General features: G+C 53.0%; 1 protein-coding gene across 5 annotated transcripts in view; it reads left to right on the top strand.

The window, feature by feature from the left end:
• Window positions 1-17738, top strand: part of Bin3 (bridging integrator 3) — a 39292-nt gene that overhangs the window by 16282 nt on the left and 5272 nt on the right. For 2 of the 5 annotated variants that reach the window (XR_006852323.2, XM_046447684.2), the window contains exons 1-8: window positions 535-572; window positions 952-1097; window positions 5516-5556; window positions 5914-5975; window positions 10918-11054; window positions 11563-11603; window positions 16614-16755; window positions 16940-17074. Coding sequence is in view for 4 of the 5 variants with exons in the window: in XM_046447684.2 (XP_046303640.1) it covers window positions 1011-1097; window positions 5516-5556; window positions 5914-5975; window positions 10918-11054; window positions 11563-11603; window positions 16614-16755; window positions 16940-17074 (645 nt within the window). In the remaining variant the exon portion in view is untranslated. Of the gene's footprint in view, window positions 1-523; window positions 573-951; window positions 1098-5515; window positions 5557-5913; window positions 5976-10917; window positions 11055-11562; window positions 11604-16613; window positions 16756-16939; window positions 17075-17738 lie in introns of those variants that run through there. The other 3 variants (XM_046447685.2, XM_046447686.2, XM_046447687.2) reach the window with 3 other exon arrangements.

Below are 17738 nucleotides of genomic sequence, written 5' to 3'. Positions count from 1 at the left end.
GTAATTTGTCATTTTTCCTCAGCTTCCCAAGAAGCCTGCAGACCCACAGTTTGTCCCCCTGTAGAGAAGCAATGAAGCACCTAGTATAGATGATAGTGATTTTTGTGGGGAGTTTTAAAAGCCATGTCTCCAAGAATGACAGCTGTTACAGTGAGCCTCTGATTTCTCATTTGTAGCTCCTCAGGACACAAGGTTTGTAGTGATTGTTATCTGGGGCTGTGTCCCTTTCCTGCCATATATATATGGCTGTGTATTTAAATGACAGACCGTTCATAAGACATGTGCTGGGGAAGGAGGTGGTGCCCAAGAGCCTGCATGGGACACTGGATAGGAGGATCTGTTTTCTAGAAGAAGGCCCTGGGTATGATGGTCCTGTGCCCTCCAGGGCTTGGGGTACCAGTGTCAGATAGTGAGCTTCAGCCACTCCTTACCCTCTTGGGGCAGAAGCACCCATGGTGCATCCATTCTTTCAACCACATCCTTCCCCATTTCTCAGGTATTCTCGTCTCTCTGTCTCTTCCAGGATTCCTTTCAAGATTGGGCAGCCCAAGAAACAGATTGTACCCAAAACAGTGAGTAGCCTCGTCTTTCCCTCTGAGATTCAGTTCTATCTTACATCGCCTCTGCATAGAACCAAAGCTTTGACTCCGCACATCTTGAGCTGAGAAGATAGCCACCTAGGCCTTATTGCCAGTCATGTTGATCTAGAACCTCTTAAAGACTGGGACTTGCAGGGGCCTCCTATTCCGGGGTATTGGGGATCTTCCCCATTCTTGGTGGTTTACAAAGGTATGGCAAAGGCTCTGCTTCTGAGTAGTCTTTCCTAAGAGGATCCTGGAACACAGACTCCCTACCTAAGATACAGCCCAGGCTTTATTTATTTATTTATTTATTTATTTATTTATTTATTTATTTTGAGAGAGAGAGAGAATTTTAATATTTATTTTTTAGTTTTCGGCGGACACAACATCTTTGTTTGTATGTGGTGCTGAGGATCGAACCCGGGCCGCATGTATGCCAGGCGAGCACGCTACCGCTTGAGCCACATCCCCAGCCCCCAGACTTTATTTTTAGCTATCTCCTCCACTAAAGACCAGGTAACTTCGTGCCCCTCGTCCCTTTGTCTGCCCTATCAAATGTGTCCTCTCCCATGATCCAGAGTCACCAGTGAGAGGGGATGACTGGCTGCTACCTGCTGTGAGCCCTATTTTATCTCCAGAATGGGAGAGGAGAACCTCAGTTCACAGAACCTGAATTCTAGCTGGAAGCCCACAGAACTCATCTGGTCAACCTCCTGATTTTTCCTGATGAGTGGTGGTGACTGCTAAAGTGTGAAAAGGCCGGACTGGCAGAAATGGAGTTAGAACTCAGGTCCGAGTACTCCTTCCCTTGCTTTGTGCTGCTTCTCACTGTGAAGACCTTTGAAGTTTGGGAATTCTAGTCTGGAGTAGCCTTTTCAGCCCCTCTTCCACCAATCGGAGTGTAGTCCTTGGTTTTAACCTGGTTGTTAACTGTAGAGCCCCTCTCTCAATAACTTCAGAAATTTCTACTCTTGTCTACTCAGTAGACTCTTATCCGTTGTCCCAACCCTTGATAGGCCTCCATGTCTTACTGACTCTCCTTCCTCAGCTCAGCTGTCAGGATCACAGGCAAACTACTGCTTTACTTTGGTAGGAAGTTCAGCACACATCTGACCAATGGCACCATCTTTGGGAAATTCAAAGTGAAGTCACTTGAAAGGAGCTGGGTCTGAGCTAAGAGAGTCCTCCTCTGCTTCATGCAGATGCAGGTCACTGAGAGGCTCCACTGCCTCCCGTGCAGGGGCTGACCATCTGTGGAGGCCTCCAGCTGAAGCCCAAAGAATCTGGGCGTGCAAATGCCGGCTCCAGCCAGCTACAGGAAGTGGGAAGGTGCGGCTTTGAGCCTCTAGAGTTTAATCCATGGCAGATCCTAAAGGGAAGTGGTTTTGAGAAGGGTCTTTTATTCCGATCCTCACTACCAAAAACAAAGAGACAAACAAAAAACCCTCCCAACACCCTAACCTTCATCGAAATGGCCTTTGTTCTCCCCAAAAAAAGCAAAGGCTAGAACGTACTTTCAACTTGTTTGCCAGAGTTTGTAGACAGAACAATCTTGAATCCTTTGCCCTGAGAGGTAGCAAGGACCCAGGGGAAAAACAGATACATGTGGCTTCCCTCTTCCCTTGCGTCCAACTCACTTGAGGTGGGATTGTCCTCTGGTTCACAGCCTCAGCTCGCCCACGTAGACCAGGGAGTGGGAAGAAGCCATGTTGGATTTGCAGCCTCAGTTTCCATCCTGGCTCTGTCACATCGTGTCTGATCTTGAGCGTGTTCCTTGGCCTCTCCAAGCTTTAGCGTTCTCATGTGTGAGATGAAGATGGCATGGCTGGCATCTCAGTCTGACACAAGGCAGTGCATGCAAGATGCAAGGCACTTAGCCCAGTGTCTGGCCCGTAGCCAGCCTTCAGTGCGATGCACTACAGAAAGCCAGCGGATTTGACTCCTTCATAAGCCATCGAGGACTTAGCCTGTCCAAGCAGCTCAGTTCCCCGGGCCATGGGCTGGGCCTTTGATCTCTCACAAGGAGTCAAAGCCGAGTTGGGGTCTGGAATAGAGTTGTTTGCTTGCTTGCTTGGCCCGTTCTCCTCAACTCCCCAGGGCACTGAAGTATGTAGTAAGACCCTCCCTCTTCAGAGTCGCGTTTTCCCTACCTCCTCCAGCCCCCAGAGCGGGCCTGGTCTGTGTGGTTGTCTCAGCATCTCTGGCAGCTGCCCCCGGATGGCAGTGACGTACTCTGGTATTCTTGCCCAGGCACTCTCAGGGAGGGGAGCAGATGTGGCCGCCCGGGTTATTGGAAGTCATGGCACCCCTGTCATGGGAAGAAATGCTCATGTTATCTTCAGGGAGTTTCAGGAGGGTTTTGGCTCAGGGCACTCAATTGTCAACCACAAAGAAAGCATTGTGTCTTTGCTCTGCTGCTCTCCTTTGCCCAGGTTATTAATGCACATTCCACCATTGTCAAAGCTTTGGCTGGAATGGCATGTTCTCTGCAGGGGCTGACCATTGGCACCAAGGCGGAGGAACAAAGCTCCCCTACCTCCCCATGCTAGCCTTCTGCCTAGTTCCCTCTGGCCCTTCAGGGCCCATAAATTGACTGGGGCATCCTGATGTGGAGAAAAGCCACACCTCCCCACCTAACCCAGGAGCAGGGAGCAGCACTTCAAAGCTTTCCTTTCTATGGTCCTGTGCAACAGGATTACCCCAGTCTTATGTGCAAAGGAAAGCACACACCAAGATCCCCAGCTAGGTAGGTGCCCTGCAAAGTTAGGGCAAGAAGGAGTAACCACATTAAGCCTTTCCAGTTGAGGAAGATTTCATGCTGAGCAGAGGAACCTTCACTTCCCTCACCCTCCTTCATCTTGGAGTGTACTGAAGAGAAGGCAGCTGTCCCCCGAGAGCATCCCTTGAAAAGGGGCTCTCAGAGTGCCCCTTATGCCTCAGCTCTGATGTGACACACCTTAGCTCCGGCCCTGGAGCCCTGGCCCTGCCTCCTGGCCTCCTTTTTCATTTCACTTGTGAGTTCAAGTTTTGGGAAAACAGACCTTTCATTCATTTAACACATTCCTAGTTCCTGCTACACCAGGGCTTGGCCTAGACCAGCAGATACAGCAGCAAGCAGCACAGCCCCTCCCTTGCACCCGGGCCCCAGAGAATGCAGGGAGCAGCTGAGGGCAGTTGTCTGGGGCTTGATTTTCCCTGCACTAACCTGGCCCGCCAGGCCCAGCCTGACTGGTCCCCTGAAGGTCCGTGCACATGTGTTTACACTTGCATTGTTGACTGGGCTCCAGTGGCCGTTTTGGCAAAGGCATCAAGCATTCAAAGATGTTCAGATCTTTTTTGCTTGGCTCTTTCTCTCAGAAGGCATATACCTTGGAATGTGGCTCCAATGTGTCCTTTTATTCCCTTAGCCATTGTCTAAGGAGCTGGGATTTTGGTGCTGTCCCCGGTGGGTCTTTCCTCTGTGGATAGATCTGGAGCCAGTGAGCTACAGAAGCAGCCTGCACCTGCCTCCTGCAAGTAGGGAAGCAGAATGTTTAGACTTCTCCTTTTAGGCTTCAGGTGGCCTTGAGTGGCATCAGGTAGAAGGGTCGTGTCCCACTTCATTCACCCTCATTCAGCTCCCAGCGTGAGACCTCAAGTTTCTCGTCAAACCTGAATAATCCCACCTAGTTGGAAACCCAAGGTCCCTCTCTCTGCAAGTTCAAGCAGTCCCCAGGCAGGGAAACCAGGTGTTCTCTGACATCCCACACACATCAGCACTCTCAGGGGATTGCAAAAGAGAGGATTGGGAGCCAAAGGCACAGCGCAGGGCTCCTCCCAGAGAGCAAGCACCTACTCTGTGCTGTAGATCTCGGGGAAAGCTTGACTGACTAAGAAATGCTTAGTTTTCATTTCATCCCTTTGGAAAAACTACTTTTAACTTGTAAAGACATGTCCTCTGAGGTTGAGCAGGAGCCACACACTGTCCTAGCACCCAGCACAGTGCTTCATGCTTAGCCACGGTCAGAGTTTACCTGGCTGCCATTGCCTGTGCACTTTGGGCTGCTTCTCCTTTCTGCTGGAAAGACGACAGCCCAGTCTGCCTCCCCAGGCTACTTCCATCACTCAGTGCAGGAGAGGCTCACAGACACTCTGGACCGTCACCCTCAGTGAGCACCATGGTGGGCCAGCCACCTGGCTTGTGCCCTGCACATACTGCCTGTTTAAGCACTGTAAGCTTTGTAGCCCCTCAAGTTCACCCGACTGACTAACTGAAGTTAGTTACCCTTTTACCAGAAAAGAAAGTGAGGCTCTGGAGTGAGAGGAAATATTTTTAAGCTCCACAGCTAGTCAGAGCTCATATCTTATCTATCTCTGCTTATCCTCTAAACTGAAGACAGAGCCCCTTCCCTGTTCCCAGAACAAATTTGCCACCTGCAGTCACATACGTGGACTTTCTTGGCCTGCCGCAGACCCAGCTGCCGGCAGGAGGACCGGAGGGGAAACCAAGGCTGAGCGGGTGGCGTCCCGCAAAGTCTCCTGGCTGCCGCGAGGCAGGGCCAGTCCTGAATTGCAGCCGGCCTCTTCTCCATGCCCTGCTGCCTCCCTGGGTGCACTTCAGTCATACTCCAGAGCACTTTGACCGCCACCAGAGTGGGGGCGAAGAGAGGGCACCCAGCCTGGCACCTCACTCCCCGTGGTGGCAGAGCAGAGCCACAATCCGCTGTGACTTGCCTGGCTGGCCCCTCTGGGAGGAGAGGCCTTCTCCCAAGTCAAACACTTCATTAATTTTGGGAACACAGGGGATACTGTGTCCCTGAGGATCTGCTGGAGCTTGCATGGACTGGACTGCGTTGTTTTCTGCAGATGGGGAGGGTGTGGAGAATCTCAGGCTGGGAGATGTTTTCCATTGTGTTGTCATTTCTCTGTTGATCGAGTTATCTGTTTTGTTACAGGTGGAGAGAGACTTTGAAAGGGAGTATGGAAAACTCCAGCAGTGAGTGTCAAACCCCGGGATGAGGCGGGTGTTGGGGAAGGGCAATACCTCCTGCTAGGTCTCCCTCCCCACCCTACCTGTCTCCTTCTGACCAGTCAGTGGGCCACTCATTAGCCCTGTCAGCACCTGGAAGCTGAGGCCAGTTCAGGTCACCAGGCTGCCAGTTCTCCCCCAGCAGATGGCTTTAGAACAGTCATTACTAGTAGCCTTTGGGGACTTGGCCTCCTGCAGAACATGCAGTTTGGGGTAAGAGCCCCATGGAGAGGTCCTTCCCTCCCTGGTGGGCCTTCTCAGGTCAGGGGCGGAGGAGCCTGAGTGCCGTGTGGCCCAGCACCCAGGCCTGCCCCTGCCTTGCAGGCTGGAGGAGCAGACCAAGAGACTGCAGAAGGACATGAAGAAGAGCACCGATGCTGACCTGGGTAGGTGCCCTGCCCACGCCTGGTGTGGCTGGTAGGGTTGGGGGTGTCCTGCTCCCTCAGGGGATGACTTGTAAGTCACCACATTCAGAGAATGTCAAAATAGTGTCCCTGAGAAGTGCCCTGAGGTCAGAGCACCACTTCCTCCTGCCCTACTGTGGCAGTGGTATGAGTACAAGGCTCTCCTGGAATTCCACTTAGGATAGAACCCTGGCCAGTAGAAACTTCTAGCAGAGGTGCCTCCACTACTCAGCATCTGGGCCATCAGCTCAGGCAGTGCCTTCCCTGCTCACAGAAACAAGAGTTCCTGGTTTTCTTGTGGTAACAGGAACTGAAGCTGTTGTGCATTTAAACAGAGTTGGGTTAAAGTATATGGCCTAATACCTCAGGATAAATTTGTTGTTGTGAAGGGCACTGAAAGGTCTGTGGTGAGTGAGAGCCAGCAGGTGCCAGGAAATGGCCAAGGCCTTGGGGAGGCTTCTTGGCTGAAGAGATCTTATTTGATGAGGAAAAGCTAGGCCCAGGAGCTCTGAGACAAAGACAGCTCTGAAGTCAGGCAGTGTCAGGAGACTGTGTCCACAGGCTTTGTCCCCAGGGAGCCAGCCAGCAGCTGGAGCAGTGGAGCAGTGCTCCCTTACTGTCTCCACCCCAGGACACCCCGCACTTGACCAATAGTTTGCCACTAATTCCTGCCCTGCCCTGCCCGGTCACTTTGGACCACAGGCTAACTCACTGTGCCTCAGTTCCCTGGTCCAGAAAACACAGGTTCTCGAGGTGCTGATCCCTCCGGCTGATGTGACGGTGAATCAGTTGGTTCAGTTGCTCTTAGTAAAAAGCACTAAGAGCAGCACTAGCATGTGGTGGCCTCTCAGAGAGGGTCAGCATGTGTGAATGTCATTTTAGAGTAGAATCTGAGGGAGACTTAGGTTTGACCAGGGTTCTCCACCTTCTCTCACTTTATAAATGCTGGACCTGTGCCTCAGAGCTAGGGATTCAACAGGAACTTCCCGTCCAAGGAGGGGAGACATAAGAAGTCAATGAGTATATGTTATAATGCCATGTTACAGTGATAGTATGAGGAAGAATAAGGGGAGGAGCGTGACAGGGTACAGGAGGAGGCCTCCCTGAGGAGGGATCCCTTCCACACAGTCCTAAGGGACGAGGGAATCATCCATCAAGAATATCTGAGGAAACAGTGCTTTGAACGAAGAGGCCAGCAAGTGCCAAGGCCCTGAGTGGAGCAGGCTTTTCTTCAGAGGCTGTGTGCTCAGGTGAGGATCCATCTTCTGCACTTGGCCATTCCACCCACATACAAGTGCTCCCTGATGGCGGTGAAGCCCTGGAACAGTTCTCCTAGGACTTTTACCCTCATTATCTCTTCTAAACTTGAGATTGACAGGGAATGTGAGATGTCCATTTCATGAGAGAATAAACCGTTTAGTTCAGTCCCCTGTCTCAGGACAGAAAAGTCTACCCCTTTCTTGCTTGTCCTCTGTCACCATCTCACTTGTTCCTCTGCCCCCCCTCTTAGTAGAAATGGCAGAGTTTTCACTCTAGAACCTTAGCCCATCTGTGTTGGCATGGGTGCCTCATGAGCCAAGTCCAGATGGGCAGCATCAAGGTCTCCAGAGGCCATCCAGAATGCACAAGGTACTGAGCAGCTCAGGGTGGCATTAGAAGACCCAGTCCTACTTGATGTGCAATGGAAGGTCCCTAGCACAGGCAACAATTTGGATTCTCTCTCATTTTCTTCCCAGATGCTAAGACTTCAGCCATTTACTTACATAAACATGCATCTTTCCAGTAAAGGGCACTTTAAAAAGCTGATCAGAGGGAAGTGTGCCTTCCCCGGGAGCAGGGTTCTCTACCTTCTAGAAGCTGGGAGCCACCAGCAAAGCTGCCCGCCTGTGCAAGGAGGGCCAGCCCCTTTGGTCAGGGCCCCAGAGCCTCGGGCCATTGCTAATCCTGACAGTATGGGCCATCCTGAACACAGCCACTTCACTGCTGGCCCCTCACGTTTCCAAGCCAAGGGTTGGACTTGGGGGTTTATCTGTTCTGTGTGTTCTGGGGTCTGCATTATTTGGATGGCATTTGTCTCTTGCTCTGCACTGTCTTCAGCAGGGGAGGTGCTGTGACCTGCCACTTCCTCCCCTCCCTCCTCCTCAGGCAGCTGCACTGTGAGAGCACGAGTGGAGTGAAGGCTTGTTGTTTTCGTAGTGGGTTGCTTTGAACCAAGTAGAACATCAGGATCCATGAAAAGGAGTCTGGCTATGGAGAACTTAGGATTAGGTGGGTGGCTCCTGGAGCTGAGGGCTACTGGCCCCTGAGTGAGGAGCAGAGTGTGGGCAGAGTAGGCTCTTCCTCACTGGGCACACGGCTGCGGCCTCACAGCCACACCCAGAGCCTCCCATGTTGGTGGCAGCAGGATCACTGGTGGGCTCAGGGCCCACCCCCAGATCTCTGATTCATCCAGTTGGAATGAGACCCAGAGATGTGTCTTTGATGCATGTCCAGGTGACACTGGTGCAGCCAGATCAGGGACACACTGAAAGAGCCAGTGACCCTGACAATGAGGGGAATTGAATTATACCTTTCCTGACTTCAGAAGCTCCTGAGCTCCCCAGATAGAATCTAAAATCCCCAGTTGTTTTTCTAAAAAAGTTGATCTTTCTTTCAAAAAAGTTGTAGGACTTTCAGAGTGATCAGTCTCTGAGGGATCTTTGGATCCTACAATTCAGAAGACTCAAGGGGACCCATGACCCTCTTTTTCTCTGAGGTTCAAAACCCACCAGCCTCTGGGGCTGTGCTGGCTAGCCATGCCCTGCTGAGCCTAGGCAGAGACAGAGAGGAATGTGAGCTAGGCCAGGGGACCAGGGCTTTCTTGACCTGAGCACCGGGCTGTGTGCCTAAGGAGATTCCAGACCCAGTTCTGCTCCTGAGCCAGTGGCTTGAGAGATGCAGTTCATTGACTTCACATGAGAGTCAGAGGTGTGGGCACTGGGAAAGCAGAAACAGAGAAAGAATGTCTCCCCACCCCCAGCTTTTGGATTTTTTTCCATCAAATATGGGGGAAACATTAGTAGAAGACATTTTTCAGAAATTTTCCAGCTTTATCCAGGTTTTTATTATCTTTTAATTATGCCATATGTGATCATTTCATAATCAAATCAAGTTATGCATAATGTTTGTTCCTAATCTACAAAGTCACTTCACAGATTTTAAAGTGTTTCTTCCTCCGTTGTTTCAACATTTCTGGAAAGTTTACGTTTCCAGTCTTCTCTCCCATTTGGCCCTTTTGCTAGGTGACTGCAGCCCTCTCCCAGATCCCAGGGGAGCCTAGGTGGTGCTCAGAACGGGCCGCTGGCTACTCAGGGCCTCTTTGATGCCTTGTAGAGGGGCTGGGCCAGGCAGGACCCCTCTTACCCAGGGCTCAGGTTCTTTCTAACCCACAGTCGAGAAGCAGGCCCTTCCTCAGGATAGCACTGGGCTCAGGGTTCCTGGCACCTGATGAGTGGAGGGAAGATCATACTGATCAGCTGGAAGGAAGGACTTCCTTCATTAATTCTAAGACACTGTTCACTGTAACATGTCTGACTTCTAAGCACTATAACACTTGATGGTGTGTTCTGGTTCCATTGGCAGCATTTTTCTTTCTTTCTTAGTGGTTTATGCAGCAATGGTATGTTTTACAACTGGTAATGTTTTGGACTGAGGGTATAGCCAGTGGTAGATGCTTGCCTAGCATGCACAAGCCTTGGGTTCAATTCCCAGCAACACACACACACACACACACACACACACACACAATTGATAGTGTCTTAAATTCAGTGACATACAAGTAGTAAGAAAATGCATTTGGCCAGATGTGGTGGCCTGGTCTGTAATCCCAGCAACCTGGGAGGCTGAGGCAGAGGATCACCAGTTTGAGGCCAGACTCAGCCACTTAGCAAGGCCCTAAGCAACTTAGTGAGACCAGTCTCAAAATAAAAAGAGCTGGGATGTGGCTCACTGGTTAAGCACCTCTGGGTTCAATTCCCTGTACAAAAAAGAAAGAGAAAGGGAAAGAAGGAAGAGAAGCAAGGGAGAGAGGGAGAGAAAATGCTTTCAAAATCTTGTCTCCCCCCCCAAGGAAGCCAGATGTACTCTGAAACTGGTATGGACAGGCACCCTCCAGTCCATCTTCCTGCCCCTCGAGAATTTTGACTGCAAATAATTGAGACCTGAAAACAACTATGGGACCAAGAACCTCAGCAGCCAACAGGTTTCTGAGCTGCCTCCTCCAGTCCACAAAGGACCCTTTGGCCCTTTACAGTGAAAGCGTGCTGAGCCAGGTGTAAACTGGAGTGCTTTTACTTGTGTACACAAGGGAGGCCAAAGCCTCACAGCCATGCCACCTGGAGAGGTTTATAAAATACATATTCTCAGGTTCCCAGTTTGCTGAATTAGAATCTCTGGAGCCAGAGATGGATATTTTACAGATTCCCACCCAAATGATCCTAGTATAACCTAGAGTTTAGAAAATGAAGTCATTGTAATCCATAAAGCTTTGTGAAAGTGTTCCTTGATGTGGTGTTAGATAGTCAGAAATAAGCACTAAACACTGAGGATAACCAGGCACAGTTGTGCATACCTATAATCCCAGCTACTGGGGAGACTGAGGCAGGAGGATCCCAGGTTTGAAGCCAGACTTGGCAATTTAGCCAGACCCTCTCTTGAAGTAAAATAAAAGAGGCTGGGATGTAGCTCAGTAGTAGAGCACTTGCCTAGCATGCATGAGGCCCTGGGTTCAATCCTCAGGGCCACATGGCTCTGTGGTGCCATGTAATTTTAATAGCAGTGGCATGGGAAGAGGGCTGCAGGTCCCTGGACCATGGGAAAGCAGGAAGCACTGAGGAGACCTTGAACCTGTTCCTTCAATGGTTCACCACTTTTTGACTTCTTACAGCCATGTCGAAATCTGCCGTGAAGATATCCCTGGACTTACTTTCCAATCCCCTCTGTGAGCAAGACCAAGACTTTTTGAACATGGTCACAGCCTTGGACACAGCCATGAAGCGGATGGATGCCTTCAACCAAGAAAAGGTGATTCAGTCTTTGTCTCTAGTGACCAAGCACTAGCACCTCCCCCCTCTGCCTCTCCATCTGGGCCATTCGGTCCTTGGAGTCCTTGTATTGCAAGCCCGCACCCGCCTCTTCCCTGATTGGGCTGCATCCTCTTCCCATGGCTCCTGTGAGGTGTACCCCTTACTGTGAGACCATGAGGGTACGTACGCATGGCAGGTCTGCTCATGCAGGGCCCCTGAAGCTCTCTCGAGCCCCCACCTAGGCTTCCACACTGAGCAATGTCTGAGCCTTAGCAGCAGCATTAACGGGATGAACTTGACCTGGCCCTTGGGCCTCCTGATTGATCTCTCTGCCTCTTCAAGCTACGGAGTTAAGGGGTGCCACCTTGCCTCTCCTTCTGCATCCCCTTTCTGTCCTTGCTTTTAAGGGCCTGACGGATCTCTGCCTTCCAAGGAACTTGCAACTTCCCCTTTTAGGGAGAGTCTAAGTCCCCCAGTTTTGATGCCATTGGGTTTTTCTTTGACAGGTGAACCAGATCCAAAAGACTGTGATTGAACCCTTGAAAAAGTGAGTAATGTCATCTGGGGACACAGGCCTCAGGGCACTTAAGGGAAAGGCAGGTTAACTGGCCACTTGGGGACTAAGGAGCCTATCTAGCAGCCTGTACCCAGACCCCCATAGGGACAGACAGGCTCAAAGGGGCTCCAGCCATGAGATCTGTGTCTCTCTGGGTGCAGACTCCCAGCAGCTCCAGAGCACTGTCAGTGCCAGACATGCTCTGAGGTAGCCGGGAACTGCTGGTCCCCTCATGGCGCCAGACACTGCTCCGGTGGTCGGTCGGTCATTTGGCCCTTTTCCCCTTTGCTCCCGGTTGGGACCCGTGGGGCCAGGGCTGGCTGGATTCGGCCAGCAGAGATCCTGGCCAGCCCTCAGCGGACATGAGCAAGGCCTTTCATCTCAGACCGGGTGGGAGTGCAGCTGCCTGCAGCCCTCAGCTTTGGAAACGTGGGGGTGGCCACACATGGGGAAGGGTGCAGCAGTGGGGTCTTGCTTGGAGAGATCCCTCTAGCTCGTGACCTGTGAGGACCAGGAATTCTTCCGCAAGACTCATCTTTGTCTGGCAGGCCTTGGTCAGTGATCAGACAGGCCTGTTCCCTGGGCCCTGGAGGGAGGAGCAGACTGAAGCCTTGAAGCTCCCAAGTCCTTCCTCTCCTGGCCTCTCCCACTCGGCTTTGACCTAGAAAGGCTTGTGCTCCAGCCCAGCAGCTGCACTTTATTACCTCGTCTGTGGTGGTCCCTGGCAGCTGCTTTGCCAGGCCCTGGGTAATGAGGCCCTGCTTAATTATCATTAGGCCTGGATCAGGGCCCAGAGGGAGATGAAGAGAGCAGTTTTTGATCCTCCAGTCCCTTGTGTTGGGGGGTGTTGATCTATTCCTTCGCTGTACAAGTCCAAGGGGTGGGGTTAGGAAAAACACCTCTAACCCCTCAAGCACTCCTTCCTAACCAGGCCTGCAGTGGGAAGCTAGGCCGAGCTGGTGCACGAAGGGATTTCTCCTCCTGCCTCCTTCCCTGCCACCCAGCCTCCCCAGAGTAGGCTTTACCACCCACTGCCTCCCAGTCATACTCACCCCCCTGTCTCAGGGTCACGTGGGGAGCTGGGTGTAGGATGAGCCTGAGTGCTTGTGACTCTGAGGCCTGATCTACAGGTCAAAGGTTCAGAGCTGAGTGAAAGGAACACAGAACAGACCTTGTCCACAAGAGGACTTCTCCGTGTGGAGAGCTGCAGGGTCCCAGAGGTAGCCACAGGCTGGCACAGCCCGGCAGGGATACCAGCTCAGAGAGCAGGGGGTTGACTCCTGTCTCTGTTTCACAACCAACGAGGCGGCCTTGAAATCAGATCCTGCAGCCAAACAGAGAGAAACCCCGGCTGCTTCCCACCACAAGCACAGCCCACCACCTGCCAGGAAGGTGGGGGCGTGGCAGAGGGGGCAGCCACCATCTCCGCAGCGGATCCTCTGACCCCTGCATGAGCCCTCCGGCCTGCCTGGCTGCCCAAGCTGGCTGCTCCCTGCAGCCCGCAGCCAACATGCGATCTCCCCTGACCACAGAAACCACCACAGCCTGCTGCCTCCTCCCCACTTGCTTCCTCTGCCAGGAGAGAAGCTCCCAGGGACCCCAGGACCGGAAACAGGAAACTGCAGCTTTCCTGTCCTCTGATGAAGATCATGGCCACATGGCCACCCTGCCGCCCCCAGCCTGCCCCCCAGGGGGCTCAGCCTCTAATCCCCGGTCCCTGGCCCGTTCACATGTCGGACAGGGATGCTTTCAATTTCCCTTTCCTGGTGGGTGGAAGATCCCGGCTGCGTGGGCACAGATGAGGAATGGCAGGCATTCCCCACCAGGCCGGCTGCTCCCAGCCCACCTCCCAGCCGGCCTCTTTCCCTCCTCACTCTCCCTTCACCCCACGCTTTGCCTCCCTGCCTCCCTGCCTCCCGGAGAGCTAGCTTGCTGATGAAGCTTGGGCAAGCAAGAGAAGGACAGCCCAATGGGTCAAACTCCAGTAGGAAAGACCTGGGGTGGGCCCAGCCAGTTGTCCCTTCCAGGATAAATGTGAATCAGACCTGAGGTACTTTGGAGCCTCAGGAAGGCAGGCCCAGGTGTACTCACTGCCACCTGGCACAGTACCATGGAATGGGGAAGGTGTGCCAGCCCACCCCGCCAGCCTGAGCGTGTGTCCTCGGAACTGACTTCTCGGGTGGTAGAGGCCGCTGAGGAGCAGGGAGGCAGGGCTGGGTGGGCAGGGGGAGGTGTGATCTGAGTGGGTTTTGGGAGCAGAGTATTTCCTGAGACCTGGTCCCGGGAATCCTGTCCCCCATGTCTTACCACTAACTTACCAAGGGGCAGCAGGGACTGAGCAGGGAGAGTCTCACCTCTTGGCCTTCCTTCCTTCTTTCTTTCTTTCTTTTTGTAAGGTTAATTCTTTGTTGTTGTTTGTTTAGTTGTCAATGGACCTTTATTTTATTTTTATGGGGTGCTGAGAATCAAACCCAGTGCCTTACACATGCCAGGCAAGCGCTCTGCCACTGAGCCCCAGCCCCAGCCCCCTGGCCTTATTTCTTTAGGGAAAACTAGGAAGGCGTGGGCGTCGTGTGTGCATCTGGAGGCAGAGCTGTGCCCTTGCTGGGGGAAGGCAGTGTGTACCTTTTTAAGTCCCAGGGGCATGCCAAGGAGGGGCTTTGACACAGGGGACCAGCCTCCTACTGGCACCCAGACCTCTGACCTAAAGGTGGAGGGAACCATTTCACATCTGGGGTGGGGTGGGGGCGTCCCATTGTCAGAAAGCTGTGCAGTGCCACAGTACACACACCACCTGCCACTGAGCTGGCCATCTGTCCGCCCATGGCTGAAAAGTAGAAAATGGAAAGGTGGGGGTTCAATCAGCAGGAAAGGGGGCTAACATCCTGCTCCCCCACTCTTAGCCACCTCAAGGTAGGCTGTGATCTCTCTCCTTTGCCTCAGAAGATCCCAAGCCCCAAATCCAAAGCTACTCATGGTTATTAGTGCTTCATCAGTTGTGGCCTGAGCCTGCATGGCCTCTCAGTTTGAGGAGTGCTGTGGTGGGAGACAGAAGTTCTTGTGGGGGACATCAGTCTCCCTGCCAGTCAGGCTCCAACCGCAGCCACTGCACCTGCAGAGGATAGGTGACACTGATTCCAGAGACAGAGAAGGAGCCAATATTTGATTAACCTGTACACATAACCGTCTGACACTACCTGTTCCCAAGGCTGTAACCCCCAGTCCCTTCCCACCCCACCCTCCCAGCTGTGCACTTTGCCCTGAGCTTCTGCTGCTGTGTTCTCCAGAGGCTGACTGGGTCCCTCTGTTTGGCACTGCTGCTGGAGCTGACTCTGGCCCTGGAGATGACAGCTATGGAAACAGCCTGGGAGTATGTGCCCAGGTACAGGTGCTGCTCAGGTCAGCAGGTGTCCAGGGCCCCCTGACCGACTCGCATAACACCAGTCTTGTGCCTCACACACATGGCATTGCCCTTTCCTGAGATGATGGGCGTGGAGTGGTGGGATGATAGTCAGGGCAGGAAAGCGCCCCGCTGCTGCCTCTCATTCTTGCCCTGTACCTGTTCCACAGCCACCCAGCACCTCCCAGGCACTGGGGCCACCAAAGCAGAAGATTACTTCTGACAAGAGGATCAGACAGCTGCTAAGAACGCTTGTCCCCTGGGGTGGGAGGGACAGCATGGTAACTTCCCAGGCCAACTACACCTGCTCCCTTGTGCCACATACCGCTCAGCTGCCCAGGAATGGAGAGGGGCTCCTCTGGTGGCTGCAACTCCATTGTGCAGCTGCCTTGGGCAAAAGCATCAAGACCAACTCTTCCCAGTGACATCACACTTTAGACGCACTCTGTGGAACACCATGCATGAGTCCTGGTGGAGAGGGTCCCCACGTCTACCAGTTACACAGCATTGAATAGGCCGCGTCTCCTGCCTGACCAGTCAGTCAGTCAGTCAAATATTGCCCTGCCAGCCTATCATTATCTGGCCATGCACCTGAGGGGCCTGCCGACTCTGGTCACTCGGGGTGGAGAAGCAGAGTTGGTGAGCAGGACCAGAAGAGTCAGCTCCTCCTGGAGGAACCCAGAGAGGAAGAAGGAGCAGGGCTTGATTCCCACACATAAGGGCATGTAGCTGAGGAGTCAGAGAAGTCCTGGTGATCTGTCCCTTCTTTAGCATTTTCAGTTAGGTAGCAAGCCCTTCCATGATGGACATTAAATTAGAGGAATTGGTTTTCAGATTACCAGATGCCGGAGCATTGAAAATACTGCTGCTGTTTCTGAATGGCCCACTCTTATGAGTGGTTCCCATTTTGGTCCATTTTAGTCATGGGGTAGGAGGAGGTCCCTGAGTCATAAAGTTCTGGTTTGTTGGTCTGCCCTTTCGGTGGTAGGACAGCAGAATTTCTGCTTTTCCTGTGGTGCTGAGGAGCCCTTGAAAGAGTAGTTTCCAGTTTCAGTTCTGTGACCTACCAGTGGCACTATGAGGTGATGAGCGGGTGCCAGACAGAAAATTTGGCACTTGAGTACTCTTATGGACTATCTGTCTGATTGTGACCTTGAGCAAGTCATGTGTCATCTCCCTAGCCTTGGGTTCTCCCAGTTCAGTTTTTAAGATGAAGCTGTCTGACAAATACCTTCTGAGGAGGAGTGTCCCAGCCCTGCCATCCTCTCGTGCAGGTCCTGGAGTATGGTGAGACTGCTGTGGGCAGGGAGGGAGGTAGCAGCTGGACAAGTGGTGTCATCCATTCTCCGCCCCCGGTGCTCAAGCCTAATGGAGTGGTCCTAAAAGTTCACGTGCTCTTGACCTTCCTCCTGGACATTGTTCTGTTAGTAACATAAGCTCCAGGCCACCAGGCACTGGTTGGTCTGTCTCCTGGTAAAATCCCAAGACCCGGAGCAGGGTCTGCACTTAGTAGGTACTCCATACATACCTGTGAATGACTGATGAGCTGCCAGGCTGCCCTCCCAGAATGGGCCTGTGTCCAACCCAACTGTGCCCGGCAGGTTTGGCAGTGTCTTCCCGAGCCTCAACATGGCAGTGAAGCGGCGGGAGCAGGCCTTGCAGGACTACAGGAGACTCCAGGCCAAGGTGGAGAAGTACGAGGAGAAGGAGAAGACAGGACCCGTGCTGGCCAAGCTGCACCAGGTGTCAGGGAGATGGGAGCGGGTGAGGGGGTTGACAAAGAAGGGACAAGGTGGCCAGAAGGGTCATTGGGGCCAAGTTCCTCCCTGCTCCTGGGGACCAAGGCACCAGCTATTCCTACTGGCACCCAGACACCTGCATCCTGCACCAGCCATGAGTGTCTTGATGACAAGGTCTCCTTCCTCAGGCCCGAGAAGAGCTGCGGCCTGTGCGGGATGACTTTGAGGCCAAGAACAAGCAGCTCTTGGATGAGATGCCACGGTTCTACGGTAGCCGACTCGACTACTTCCAGCCCAGCTTTGAGTCCCTGATCCGAGCGCAGGTGAGGCCATGCCACTCACACACCCAAAGGTGACCAAATACTCTTGCCTTGGGAGATAGTCCTGGGCTTTGTGAACACCCTCAGGCCATCCCATACCCCACACTGGAAGGGAGACTTGGTCATTCTCTGCACAGACAGCTGGGCCCAACACCCCAGCCACCGCAGGCTATCATTCAGTGCTGGGACATAGGGTTCTGGCACTGCAGGACTTGGACCGTGCAAGGATTTCTGTCTGGCTTCCTCCGTTGCTCGTAGGTTAATCCCAGCCCCAGGATGGACGAGGGCCTTGTTGTGTTAGCCATTCCTCCCTTGGCTTCTTAAACCAGGCAGCACCTTCAGCCTCTAGTTTGGGCAGGTTCTTTGCCTGAGGTTTCCAGGTGGTGAGGGATCCAGAGGTCCATAGAGTGAAGGCCTCTGAGGACCCAGTGGAAACTTTGAGCTTCCCATGGAGGGGACCCTGAGCCCCAGAGAGAGCCATGCCAGCTGCTGTCTCGTGATGCACCCCCTGGTGGAAGGGCAGGTGGGGCGCAGACTGGCCTGTGGTGCTGCCCAACTATGTGTTTGGACCAGGCACCATTTTAGTATACTGGCCAGAGCCCTGTGTGTCCTGTTACTCAGAGCAGGATGGCGTGTGTCCCCTGGCCTCTCCCACCCCATCTATCTT

This window comes from Marmota monax, unplaced genomic scaffold (assembly GCF_021218885.2).
Source record: "Marmota monax isolate L192 unplaced genomic scaffold, Marmota_monax_Labrador192_F-V1.1 WCK01_AAM20220418_F8-fsc00040, whole genome shotgun sequence".
Lineage (NCBI taxonomy): Eukaryota > Metazoa > Chordata > Mammalia > Rodentia > Sciuridae > Marmota > Marmota monax.
This window is presented reverse-complemented; position numbering and strand designations above follow the sequence as displayed.